The 15,158-nt window shown below is 33.8% G+C and overlaps 1 protein-coding gene across 1 annotated transcript; it reads right to left on the reverse strand.

Annotated features, from left to right (window-relative positions):
* Positions 1 to 1,310: 1,310 nt before the first annotated feature.
* On the reverse strand, positions 1,311 to 14,675 carry LOC110713489 (zinc finger MYM-type protein 1-like). The gene is made up of 3 exons (XM_021891932.1): positions 14,649 to 14,675; positions 12,165 to 14,231; positions 1,311 to 1,409 (listed from the first exon to the last, which is right to left on the reverse strand). Exons 1-3 carry the CDS (start codon positions 14,673 to 14,675, stop codon positions 1,311 to 1,313), a joined length of 2,193 nt encoding a protein of 730 aa, XP_021747624.1.
* Between the last annotated feature and the right edge of the window lie 483 nt (positions 14,676 to 15,158).

Consider the following 15,158-nt stretch of genomic DNA (forward strand, 5'->3'; position numbering starts at 1 on the left):
TTTAAGAGTTGAGATATTGTGATCGAATTGTCATGTTATTTGGGAACTCGTGCCATTATTGAGATACTATTTATTATCAAGTTTATGATTATTTGATCGATGTATGAGATAAAAAAGGTTGAGATTATTATTTTGTTATTGGTTTGAGGCTCGGCGTTATAGACCTTAGTCCTTGGCTTGTTGGTAATGAGATAATGATCATGAGTTAAAAATGAGGTACAATCTTTATTATTTGTTTTTCTATGGTCCCCTACAGTGGGAATTGGTCCGTATGTGGTCTGGTTCAAGGTGTTTTCTAGTTATTGGGAGTATTCAAGTTTTTATACTTGTTGGTTTATTTATTCGAATTACCCATGTCCAAGGCTAGGTATAAAACAAATAGCATGACACATTTATGGGACAAATGAGTTAATTGAGTAAAGGTTTGTATAATTATTCGAGGTTGTATTGATAAAGGTTATTTTTTCAGAGTACAATGTGTTATGTAGTTTTGAACTACATTATTTAATTGAGCTAGTAATGTTGATTATCCTATTATACTCTGTATTCTGATATGTGGTGATTACTCAGCTTTTTTCTGACGTGTGTGTATTGTTTTGTTGTGCTATTTGTGTTTGCGGCCAGGTCTTTTTCTTATGGTGGCCCTGCGACGATCTATTTTGGAATTTGTCCTTAATAGTGAGCAGTCAAGATTGTAACAGTTTGATCAAGAGATGATCGTAGCTAAAGGAGCTCAAGTGTTTCGATTAGTTTGTTATAACCAGTTTAATTTATAGAGTTGTATGAATAGCTCACTTAGATTTATTGGGTTGTAATTATTGGGATTTTGTAAGCCTTAACACTCGACGGGTTGTTGAGTGTGGCGGTGATACCTCCGATTTAGGTGTATGCTTCCGCAATTTTATTTAAAGGTTGTTTATTTTTCCTTTAATTCTTGTTTATTATCAATTAGTAAATCGGGGGTGTTACAGTGAAACCTATGATACCACTTCTTTTCAAAAGCCTTCTCCAAAGCTGTCACCAAAGGATCAACACCATCCTTCAAATGAAGACTAACTCGACCTTTACCACTAGTTCTAATAGTATAAGGGTAAAAAAGATCCCTCACATCCAAGGAAATACCCATTTTTGCACTCACTAGATCAAGAATACGCAAAATTCTCCAAGTTTGGGGCAACAATTGGCAAGACAAAACCATAACCTTAGAAATAAATTGGCGAACAAGAGGATAAAAAGGGAAAGTGTGCCCAATCACGGAAGGATATTCGAAGAAACACACCTAACCAGGGGCAGTCCAGTCTTCCCTCTCCTTAGAAGATGGGATCTTCAACACCACCCCCATCAGGAAAACGCGCAGTAGTAGGGATTTTCCTTACATCATCCTTCGCCAGGTGAGAAGGATAAACATCCTAAACAGGGAAAATGTTCCGTGCGACAAAAATTGACTTCTTCACGCCTTTATCAACCCCAGCAAACACCACTTTTACCAACTCACTCATTGCAGAAGACGCGAAGAAAATAGAGTAATCGGATAGGAAAGAGAAAATACCTAGGAGAGAAGTTCAAAATTGGCGCAAAGAGTAAAGTGATTTGACGAAAGCTTGCAAATCCAATAAATACTTTGAGGAAGTAAACGCCAGTCACGACTAACGAGGCACTTGCCTCAAAACTGACACCCCACTCCCTTATTTTTGTTAACCATTGAAAAAACTTCCAAAATTTAAAAATATTCCAACGACATCTTTTGGTAATTTTCATCTTCAAAGGCTTGAACATAAAAATTAGGGGCAATTGTTGGGCCTCTCTCCCTAGCCAGCCCACAAAATATAGGGCATAATCGAAGTATCCAGAAGATGTCAAGAATCATGTAGAACGGCCTGATTGATACAAGTATAGCAAGAAGATCAACAAATCAATCAAGTGATTACATGCCAAAAATACACCAATTGAGCAAGGAAAGCCAAATAAAACTAAGAAGATCTTGTCCTTTTGAATATATTATGATATTTATGTAACCCTAGCAATTTGTAGGTATACATAATAAAATTAGACATTGAAATACTCTCATACGCTCACTTATACATTAATACAAATAATATATTTCTTAAGTTCTCTCGAAATTGTGTCCTTTCTGATCAACGAGCTTGTCCTTACTCAGTATTGTATCTCTAAACTCTCTCTCTTTTATATTGATATTGTTCGTTTATTGCCTTATCACTATTCTTGGTTATTGCATTTGATATTATAGGTTTGATAGTTATTAGCTCTTAATCCCTGAGCTAATTCCTAGATCATCCCAACTAATTAAGATTTGCCTAAACATCCCCCCTTTTTTCATAAGTGCATCACTTTGACGTTTGTTAACTTTAACATATAGATATAACTATTATTTTTTAAAGGTAATGCTATATGCAGCCCTTAGGGCTGCATATAAGCATTTAATATCTTCCTTTTTTAGTATTAAGTTGGGAATTTATCGACAATTAACGAGTAAATCGATGTAATAAATGTTTATTTATCGTCAGTTCTTTCCATTTTTAGCTTCTTATATACAACCCTTAGGGTTGCATTTATCTTTTTCCTTTTTAAAAATATTTTTGGAATAATCATAATGCATAATTTGTTTTTTAAAATATCATCTTTATAATTTTATTATTAATATATACAATACAAGATGTAAATAGTCAAAATTGTGTATTGATATGTTTAGATATAATTATAATGTGACAGCCTGTCTTGTATGTGGCCGTTTATAAAAGAACAAAGTAACCCTATTAGACATATGAGATATCGGGAAATATATGTCTAACAAACCCCTATAATACTGGCCGAGTAATCTCAGTAAAACTGACCGAGTAACTCCATTAATACTGACCAAGTAACCTCTATAGCATTTACCAAGTAACCCTATAACACTAACGAAGTATCCCTGTAGCACTGGCCAAGTAACTTCTATTACACTAATGAAGTAACTCCTAAAATAATTGGTCATACAATGTGGCTAGCCACATATAAAATTTTGTGACAATCTACTTACCTAAAAGCAGATGGAGTAGTGACTCATAATGAGAAGTTGATTATAGTTGTTAGGAGATAAATCAAGCAGCGGATTTCATGGCTTGGTCACAAAAGGAAATATGTGCAGTGTCAAAATATGCCGGTTTAATTACTTTTATTATTATATCTTCTTTTATCCTTCTCCCTCCTCTTCTTTATTATCATCTATAAGGATGCAAATCATGCAATAACCGAATCGAACAAAAACAAGATAGCCAACTAATAATGCTACATCTACTCATTTGATGGATAACTTACTACTAAGACTCTATTCAATGGTGAGACTCAAATAAGTATTTTTAGGAGAGAGAGAGTATTTTTTGCTATGTATATAAATAAGTTGGTATCTAAACTTAGCAACTCCAAAAGAAAGTTGATAAGTTTAGATATTCAACTTTGGTTAAGTCTCGGCGCATAGCGCCTATTGATTTCAGCGCATATATGATGACAATTTTGCATTTAAAAAGTACTATTTAGATAACTTATACTTTAGTGGTACATTATACATGCATAATGTTACATAATGATACATTATAATGTACCACTAGAGAGTCAGCTTTTTCCGGAAGTTGAAACTTATAGGATGGTAAAAAGTACCACTACACTCGTAATAGTCCACAAAAAGTAATATTCTGACCACTTATACTTTAGTGGTACATTATACATGCATAATGGTCTATTATAATGCACTACTAGAGAATCGGCTTTTTCTAGAAGCAAAAATTGAATCAGCGGAAATTACTTCCTTACCCTCCTATTTCATAGCTCTCCCATAGGCACTATGCGCCTGTAGACATCTACTTTTGGCCTCCTGTCCCGACAGGAAGTACAATGACGATAAATAAAACCATCTTCGTGCTGGATTGAAGTGGAGAATGCTTATGGATAACTGGTTAAGCCACAAAACACAAAAGACTAGCCCAAACTAAAGAATAAAGCTAAACAAGGTCCAAAATTAACTAAATTCGATCATAATTAGGCTGAAACCCGTGCTTAAAACCCAATAATGACGGATTTAGGAGCGTCTAGGTTAAATTTTAATGCTGACGCAGAAAAAGCCACGCACATCTCAATCAGTCATGCTGGGTAGGCGCGTGCAACTAATTCAGCTGTGCGCAACACTCAGCGCAACCTATAGAGATGCGCTCGCGGAAGATTCGGAATTTTACGAAAATATAAAATCGAATCTTACCATAAGGCCGCGCTCAAGACATCCAGTTGCGCTGACCATAGCAGCGCAACTAAATTACTTGCGCTGGGATGCCGTGCGCAACTCGTCCAGTTGCGAGCGACACCTGCCGCGGCATAATGCTCAAAACCCTAATCCTACCCATTCCCTATAAATAGAGGCTTAATCCGAGGCTTAAACACACAGAAAAATAACCTAAAACTCTGGCGGAATACTTGTGAACTTTGCTACTATAGACACCCATTTGTGTCTCCCAAAAACCAAACCCAGTGAAGAATACCTTTCATATCATTTGATTATCGAACGAGGTGAAAGCGTGAAAAATCTAGTGATGAGGATGTTTTTATTAAAAGATCTCTTCTTTCTGTTTTTGAAAATATTTCTTTTCTTATCCTATTTATAAAAACGTGCATTCCAGTTTAGTTTGGTCCATGATATGGATCCAGTAATAGTGTAATTGGATAGGGCTTGAAAAAACATTTCCAACGATATATTATAAGCCCAATTCCAATGAATAATGAGGAAGATATGGCCAAAATACTAAACAGGACCCAAACCGGATTTTACCTACGACCCAATGATCATGTGGAGGGTCCAAAGGTCTAATCCTATTCCTAAACTAATTATGATTAATTAAAAGCTTTTATAAGTTTCTAAAAGATTTTAATCATCCTTTTTAAAAAGATAAGACTAAAGAATTTGAGTTAAATAAAAACTTTCCTTTTATAAAAACTTTCCTTTTTTTCAAATCCTAATTCTATTCGAATTTAAAGATATTCAAAGACAGTCAAATATTATTTTTGTGCCTCATAATATTTATCCAAATCTTATATGTTTGGATAGATCTTGAAATTATCTTTCCAATGATATATTATAATATTAAATCCGAGCTATAACGAAAAAGATATGAATGGAATATGAAACTCTATCCAAAACTGACACCCTTTCACTATTTCGGCCATATTTTTTATCCACAATTGATTTTAATCTGATTCCAATTGAGTTGGAAAGTAGACTTCAAGAGCTTTCCAATGACTTATTTGGACTTCTGAATCAAAATATATGATAAAAAAAATCCGCAAAAACTGTCTTGCAGCGGCGGACGACAGGTGGCGACACGTCTGGCGTCTGGCGACAGGTGCGTGTTTGGCGACAGTGTCGTGTTTTATTCCTCTTCAAACTCTGATTCTTTTTTATCATATCCGACTGATTTTATTTATAAATAGCCTCCTAAAACCTTCGTTTTCAATCATCAACTCTCTCTATCACCAACTCTCATCAAGAATCTATTGATTATTCTCTCTCTCTCTCTCTCTTTTCTAAACTAGATTTTCTCAAACAAAATTCTGCATTCACAAGATCTAGAAACACCTAGCAAAGTTCGAAGTTGCCTTCGCCCTAGACGTGAAAGTTTTTAATTTTTGAGGGTTTGGTCCCAAGTCTCTATTTCAATTATTTAATTTAATTGTTTGTTTATTATTTTCCTTGAAGTTACTAACGTGTGTATTCTGTTATTAGAAAGAGGTACGAGGCATCCAAGTAAGTGCTTTAATTGATTTATTGTTATTATGATATAGAAATCATGTCTAGGTTGTTATTTTGATTCCTAGTATCATGTTAGGATGTTTTATTGCTTCCTAGTATCGTATTTAGGGTGATTTGTTTATATCAATTATGGTTTCTATGATTCCTTTTATTGTCTTTCCTAATATTCATGGTAGTATCATGTTATGGCTATATATTTTATCTTTGATGCTTAGTGACATGCTAGGGTTTGTTATTAATCTTGTTAGTATCATGCCTAGGATCTTGCTATTATTATGCTTTAACATGATTATTTTAATTATGATTGTTATTATGATTATGATTGTTATTATGATGATTATTATGTTTCTTGATGATATTTATTGTTATTGCTTGATCACACCTTTTATGAATGTTTAAAGGGATTTGGTACTTGTAATCACGCTTATATAAGATAATTAATAATCTTGTTTAGGGTTAATATGATTATAATTCAAGAGATCGCCAATAATAGATTTGTTTGTGCATTAATATTTAACCAACATAGATAAACAGTTTAGGGTAAACCTATTGATTGCATGTTAGTCAGAAAGCGCACATGAATACGATCAGAATAAAGTAGAGGCCTATTATTAGGGCAGGTTCAATCTCTTTTAGGTTGGATTTGTACCTTCATCCCCAAACTACCAGTCATGGTTCCAGACCTATTGGAGTTGACGATCTCCTGGATCGTTAAGGGGTGTAACATTCACCCTGTGAACGGTTTACAAGTTCCTAAAACTTGTTGGCAACTCTTTTGCTCTAGCTTCCTTCCCTTTGGACGCCACCATGTCTTAAGTTATGATCACAGTGGGGTTCAAGTTTGGGGTAATGCTTGAAATATTCCCTACAGCTACCTAACCCCACTTGTCCTAAAAACTCACCCCTTGATAATTTGTTACTACGGTGGAGGTTCCCGAACAAGAAGGTGTCCATAAGTGTTCTAAACGGAGATCTAGCAAAGAGAAGTGGTAAATTCCCAAGCACTTAGATAAATCATATTTATTTTCTTGTTTAAAAGAACTTTAATTAATTAATTAGTGTTGTTTGATCACCTTAAAAGAACTAATTAATCAATTTCACGTAGTATCTTGCGTTAAATAAAGATTAGAATTGGATAATTAATTGTTGGTTGATCAGTTAAGCCAAGGCGAATATTGTTTATTTTCTTGTTCTTTTCACGAAATTGATTAAATAAAGAATAATGACGTTGCAATGTAATTCCTACGTGAATTAACGTGTGTAAATAAAATCAACTAACTTAGGGTTCGTTTGGCATCATTGTAGTTTTCCGTTTTTTAGTTTTTTGGTTTTCAAACTCATATGATATATGTCATATAATAAAACAAAAATTAGACAAACCCATTAAAATCATGATAATATTGAAAACTGAAAACAAAAAAATGAAAACACCTTTTTCTTGTTTCCTGTTTTTTGTTTTTTGTTTTCAAAAAAATCAGAAAACTAAAAACAAAAAATAATGCCAAACAAGCCCTTAGTTTTAGGTATCGCGTTGCATATATTGTTTATTTGGTGATGAAATTGTAAAAAAGGAAGAGCTAGTAGAGGCCGCAATAGGGCTATGATAGCGAATCCCCCAAAAGGGAACGTTATTTTAGTACCCTCGCTCCCGAACTCATTTCTGGTTTATGTAGATCAATTTCGGCATGGGTAAACTTACTAATCGTGCTAATTATTCCATGAACTCCACATGGAAGAAAGGCATGAACGAGGTTTATGAGTTTTCCCAATACTCATTGGCGACTCCTACTTGTTTCTTATAAAAAAAACGTAATGATAGAATCAATTCTAATTCAAGGTCCCCTAAACAGTTAGAAATTCAAATCCTAATACACCCTAACAAGTGTAAAGTCCTAGGCTTTTAAACGGCCATGGGCATCTAAGGAAGGACCCCTTTACGATGGGATCACCCTCCTTTCAGCGCCCAGACTCACTCTTCAACTTTGAGTCTCATTTGACAAAAAGTGTGGGCCCATTGCAAATACTCTAATATATTTTGTAATTTAGTTAAGTTTACCTTTTTTGTTAATTATTTTTTAATCTTACAATATTTGATATTAAAAAAGAAATGGATTTGGTGGGATTTACATTTAAAGTGACATTTGTATATTTTAGAGAGTCACACTATTGGGAAATTAGACTTCACTTGAGTTGCTAAATTGAGAAGTGGGTAAGGTATCACCATAGAAGGTAAAAAACAACTCATTCTGTATTTCAATATTCAAACTTGAGTCTCACCATTGGAGGTGATCTTAGAGCAACTTTAATAAAGTGATTTGGCTAAACAGTTTGGCAAATATTAATATTATTTTAGTTATTTTAAACAAATTCATTAACAACGAGCTTAATCATTAGAGCAAATCAAAAAGTAGATAAAATTGTTATAGCTTGAGAAAAATGACATGACATAACAATAAATAAGCCAAGCTATTATATACAATAATATTTGTAATGCTAAGTTGGATTATGTACACACTACCATGGTAACATGCATACATTATTATGAGAAGGTTTTGTGTGAGTTCGTTTCACGTGAGTCCGGTTCATTATGCATAATTCCATTCCCTACCCACTTTCACTACCCAAGCCCCTGTCAGCGGCCGACGACCTTCTCCTCCCAATTAACCCCCAATGCCAGCGACCCTCCCCAACTCATCCCCAAGCGCTGCCGCTGCAACCGCCGTCGTTTTCGACGATTCAGGGCATCACGAATTCCGAAAGTCTGAGCTTCAGTAGTAGTGTCACTTCTACTACTGGAGTCAACATGAATAATATGGCTGATGAAGAGATCCCTCGCTCTGCTTTGTCCAATTTTAGGGCTAAAGAAGAAGAGATCGAGAAGAAGATGGAAGTTTGTGAACGTGTTTAGGCTCAACTTGGTCGTTTTGAAGAAGAGACTAAACGCGTGGCTTTGATTCGTGAGGTCAGGCTTTAATTTCTTTGTTTTTCTTAAATTTTTAGGTTGAATTCTTCTCATCTGATATATACTTCCTCTGTTTTTTTAGTTGACACATTTCTATTATCACGTTTGTCAACGCATGTTTTTAACAATTGATATCTCTAATTATCGACATCGTAAAATTATAAAAAGTGGATATTAATAAAATATACATTGAAACGATTCAAACAAGATCCCACATGAATATGTTTTATGGTATCTATAAACCACAAAAGCGAGTCAAAGCATGTTGTGTGAATAGTGTAAAGTCAAATAGTGTCAACTAAAAAAACGGAGGAGATATCACCTAATATCACGTGAGTCCGGTCTATACAATACTTTGTGCATTATTTATCTCTATTAAACATCGAAAATTTATTCGGTATAACTACTATAATATGAACCAAGATTTTTCAAAGCTACCCGTAATTCCGTATAGCACAAGATGTAAAATGTAGTAAAAAAATTTCAAAAATATTATTTTACTTATTACTCATACGTTTAAATGACTTGAAAAAATAAGGGTACATAAGTTTATTTAATACGTAGTATATATATTATATATATAAGGGCTAATAATAAGTTCTAGTAATATAAGAGGAGGGTTGATTAATTCAGATTATTCAACAAAGTGTAATAACACGATGTAAAAATAAAGGTCCAATAAAATAAGATAATATAATATATGGGTTGATAAGTTCAAATAAGATAATGTAATGGTTAATAAGCTCAAATAAGATAGTTTGATCCGGATTAATAAAATAAGTGAAATTTAGGTAAAGAAACACTTTTAAAACGCAATGTGTGTAGTTTGTAACGTATTCCTTGTGTTTAGCCGGATTGCTTCAAACATGACCTAATATTAAAGCAACTAAATAAGTAAACAAGTCATGGTATTTTGCCTGAAAAACCAGCGTTAATAACTGCATGATATGATCTTATGAATGATTTAGGGCTTGTTCTCATTGACTGAAATGAACTAAATATAACTTATTAGATGTGAACTGAACTGAAAATAATTGTATAAGAACAGACCCTTAATTTAATGATACATACTACACATATAGGTCCACTCAGATCATCTATCTAGTACATATGTATACCTTCCCTATGACCCTATATATCACTACACTCTTAAGAAAAAAATTAAATTATAGGAATCAACATGTAGAAACTAATTTTCAATTGGTAAATTAAACTTAATTTATCTTAAAATTAATTGACAATAAGTAATAAGATATTATATAACATGAAAAGTTTGTAAAATATATAAGTTTGCACTAATCTAATTTTAACTCACGTTGCATGTGGTCTTTAGTCATTCCACAATTTCTTTTACACATAAGCTTATCTTTCTCTTGCAATCTAAGAAAGTCATAACATCATAAATGAAACATCTTTCAAACTTCCAACTTGAGGGTAAATAATTAGCATCAATCAGCTGCCACCTAAAGTAGTAATTTTTTCCGAACATCTTACTCCATACTAAATTTCGAATCTATCGTATTATTATCATGACATGCATTCTTGTTATATACCATAAAAAATGTGGAAAGTTATTCTATCTTCTATTGCCTTTTGCCTTTAGAATATATATTTTAAGCTTAGGTTATAGCTTGAAGTACAAGACTCTAGTTCAATTATACATGGAAGCTAATTCTCTCCTACAAAACTTTATATTTTTGCATTATATGTTGTTCCTTTTTTTTTAATGAAAATGTCTATTGTACAGTTTAGTACTAGATGTCTAGATGGGTACATGTTGTCATAGCCGTAGAAAAGGGAGTGCAAGATGACCTCTTGCACAGGGCCCCCAATTTAAGAGGGCCTAATTTTTTTTTTTCTTATTTTTATTTATTATTATTTTTTTTTTTATAAAAGTTGCTAACTGATTTCTTGTTTCTCACGCCAACCATATCAATGAAGCATTACTCTCCAACAATTACTACGCTCATTTTCCTCTAATCCTAGTTTCCATATAATTTCTACGATGTTCCATATTCTTCCATTCATTCAAGTTATTATTTTCATAAATGCATCAAGTTAATTCTACGAAAAAATTATATTGCCTAATTCTCCATTCAAGAATCTTTAACAGATTATTTTAGCCAAATTCAACCGATTATTTTTCTTGACGATGACAAAGAGCAATTAAATTTAGTTTTCCATAATTATTCTTACGAAACGGCTAATGTATTTTCGCACATATATATGGGTTATGTTCGTTTTTTTGAGGCAATATATATGGGTTATCTCCAATATGTCTTCAATCATTTAATTCCCATATGATACCCAATATACTATGTGAATTGGAAAAAATATGTGGTCAATTAGTCACATTGCTCTATGAATTATTTATTTGAGTGCTTTCTGCTTTGCCCATCCTTCGTTTGAGTCAAGGTTTTTTTTTGGACAGTTAGTTTCTTTAATTATTACTCTGTATTTCTGAATGTATTATTTATTTTTATTTTATTTTTTATTGAAATAAAGGTAGATCGGGTTGTATTAGTTTGAAATTATTACGTAATTGTATTATTTTTATCATTAAAATATTATTTTATTCTATTTTTTTTGTAAAATTTGAAATATTCTAAAAGCAAATTAAAGAGGCAAAAACTAGAATAACTCAATCATAGATTAAAAAAAGTAAAAATTTGTATAATTTACAAATTTTGAAGGGCCCCTTTGTTCTTTTAGAATAGGGCCCCCAAAACCATTGCAACGACCCTGCATGCAGTGGCGGATCCAGGATTTGATTAATAGGTGGTCCCATCATTGTTCATCGACCGCATAAAGTATCAAAAAAAAGTCAAAGCTTGTATAATGAACAAAAAAAAATTACATAAAAAAGTTCATTTCATAAAGTAATGCAAATTCGTATTACAGCTAAAAAATTATTAATTTTATTACAATTGCTCTCGACGAGTTTTCATATTTTGATAACGATTTACAATATCATCCATGCTAACATTCAAAAACAAATCTCTTTCTAAATAAGTAATCAAACAATCATTCAACATTTGATCTCCCATGCTATTACGCAATTTATCTTTCACTTGCGTCATTCCGGAAAATACTCTTTCTACACTTGCCGTTGCAACAGGAAGAATCAACAATAACTTCAAAAGTAAGTAGACTCGATCATGAGTTTCAAACTTTCCCGTCTCAATAAGTTTCGTAGAAAGTTCACTTAGACTTTTCAAATTCCAAAATCTCTCATCATTTCGAACATCAACAATAAAATTTTTCAAGTGAATGTTCAAAAAATAATAACTCAGAGCTTGAAAATTCAACGGGATAAAATTTGGCAAGTTGAACTAACTTTCTTTTGTCAAAAGAATGAAATCGATTTGCAGGATTAAAGCAAGACATACACACAAGTAATTCCTTACTTACCTCGGGAAATCGATTTTCAAGTTCTTGTAATTGAAGATCAATGACACTTAGAAAAACTTCAACTCTAAAATGATGAAGATTAGTCACTTGTGGACCTTTACCTCTATACATTCTTCTCCCAGGAACCACATATCGCCCCTCCATGTTTGGAACCTCAATGCCATATTTAGCCATAAAAGAAGTGACTTTTTCCATATGTGAATCCCATCCTTCATCTCTCAATTTTTGCAAATTAGTCTTGGTTACATCAACCATGACCATTGCATTTACAATATCTTGATCATGTTTTTGCAATGCCACATTCAACGCATTTGTAATTCCAAATATATCAACCATCAAGTGTGCCACAAACACAAAATCAAATGACATCAACAAGTGTGTAATAGATTGTGCTTTATTCGAATCAAGTGTATCAGATACTTCTGCAATGGAATCAAGTGACAAAACTATTGAAGGATATAAATCAAGCACATTAAAAATGGTTTTAAAGTGAGATCCCCAACGAGTATCACAAGGTCTACATAAGCCACGTTCTTGATTCAAACCAGTTCCCGATTCAATTTCACCCAAAGATAATGCTTCTACAACCCCTTGACGTTGTTTTTCTCGAAGAAATTCTTTCCTCTTAGGTGAACCTCCCACAAAGTTCAAGAGAGGTGCAAGTACATCAACAAAAAGCCAACCACAATCTGAGTTTTTCTTAGCAAGTGCAACTTGTGTCAATTGAAATTGATGAGCAAAGCAATGAACAAAGTATGCTTGAGAACATTCATTCAAAATTAGAGTTTTAAGGCCATTGATTGAACCTTGCATATTACTTGCCCCATCATAACCTTGACCTCGAACTTGAGAGAAAGTTAAAGAGTGTTCCATGAGTAATGACTCAATAGCAGCTTTGAGAGTCAAAGAACTAGTATCAGGAACATGCACAATACCAAGAAAACGCTCACACACTTCCCCCTTTTTATTAACAAATCTCAAACAAAGTGCCATTTGTTCCTTATCGGAAACATCGGCAGATTTATCAGCAAGAATAGCAAAAAATCCACCATCAAGTTCTTCCAATATTGCTTTAGTTGTTTCTTTAGCACAAGCATTGATTATATCTTTTTGGACACCTGGAGAAGTAAGTTGACAATTACCAGGGGCCATTTTAAAAACAACTTTGGAATACTCAGGATCATGGTTTGAAAGAAGAGTTAATAACGAAAGAAAGTTACCTCTAGACAATGAACTTTCCTTTTCATCATGACCACGAAAAGGCAACCCTTGGAACAATAGCCATTTAATGGTTTCAATTGAAGCTTCTAATCTCTTACGATAGGCACTCATGGTTTCCGCTGTTTGTTTTGATAAAGCGGTGGCAATGCTACTCATTTGATTCATGAAAAAGTTCATAGCAATCACAGCATTATTGTGAGCACTCTTGTGTCCACCAACATGCTTTACAATTGTGTCTCTTCTATTCCAACGTTTGAAACCTCCATTAATAAAAGCATCCACTCCCGCTGTGTTACCATCCTTAAATAGATAGCAAATGAAACAAAAGGCAGCATCTTTCTCAACACTATACTCAAGCCATGTTGGCCAAGTATCAAACCAATTAACATTAAATCGACGTTTTTTCGGCCCAAAAAGTGTTTGAGGAAACGCATGATCTTTAGGTTGACATGGCTTTCTTTGAATGTATGTTCTCCGCACTAAATCCCTATCATCGGGATGAAAATCACACATCCTTCTTCTTTTCCCGGGGTCTTGTGGAAGATTAATAATATCAAGTGCACTTAACCTTCCTTCACCAATTTGAGCACTAGGATCCAAACCACCTTGGGGAAAAGATTGTCCATCTTCATTTTGAGGGAAATTGTGAGATGGGGAAGAATGTTGTTCACTAGCATGATGTAAAGGAGAACTTGGTTCACTTTCTTGAAAGGGTAAATCATTTTGTGGAGGAGGAGTATCATTTTGTGGAGGAGGAGTATCATTTTGTGGAGGAGGAGGAGGATTTAGAGTACACACTTTTCTAGTAAAAAACTTGAAATATCTCGAGTTGTTTTTCTTTTCATTCTGAAATTGAAGTTAAATGTTGAATTAGATAAATCATACAAGAAGGTAGGGTTCTCTCAAAGTTAATAAAACTAATAATATTATCAAAAGAACGCTCATTAACCTCAATTTCAATCCATCCTTCAACCCCAAATCTCCAAATTAGCAATCACCATTCTCAATAGCTAATAAGCAAGTTGGACAACTATTATCATTTATCAATTAAACAGAAATAATACTATAAAATAATAGGGCTCAAATGGTCAAATATCGGCCACAACTCACATTCACAAATCACAACATTCAACCTCTAATAAAATCATACAGATAATCAAGTGACGATAATCAAGTCATAAGATTCAAGCTCTAATAAAGTCATACAAATAATCAAGCTCTAATAAAATCAAGAAATTTCACCAAAAAAAAAACAACTCATACAGTAAATTCGTGAATCGTGATATACATATAATCTGATAATTTTGATAATTAAACATTTAAACTGATGATTTGATATAGAATCTAATCAATTTGCAATGTAATTATGTAAATTAAAAGTTTAAAACTAACCTCAAAACAAAATTGAATTCACGGAGTACGGAATGAAGACCTCACACTCACGCCTGAGCAGAGCCTTGCTGCGGTTGCGGGACGCCGGGACAGACGACTGAAGTTGCTGGCGAGGTCGGCGACGGGGTTGCTGGCCAGTGGTTTTGCTGCGGTTGCGGGCAGTGGACTGAACTAAGTCTCACGCTGCTCTGTTCTCAGTCTTCTCACGCTACGCCTCAACGCCGCTAATAGGACGCCGCGACGGTGAGAAGGAGCAAGAAAAACGGCCGGTGAGGCGGTGAACGGCGACGGGGTTGCTGGAGTTTGGGGATTTCGATTTAGGTGAGTTTGGGACTTAGGGTTTTAATTTGGGGGAATTGGGGTTCTGACTTATGTTTTCAT

The sequence above is a fragment of the Chenopodium quinoa genome, unplaced genomic scaffold (assembly GCF_001683475.1).
Source record: "Chenopodium quinoa cultivar QQ74 unplaced genomic scaffold, ASM168347v1, whole genome shotgun sequence".
Classification (NCBI taxonomy): domain Eukaryota; kingdom Viridiplantae; phylum Streptophyta; class Magnoliopsida; order Caryophyllales; family Amaranthaceae; genus Chenopodium; species Chenopodium quinoa.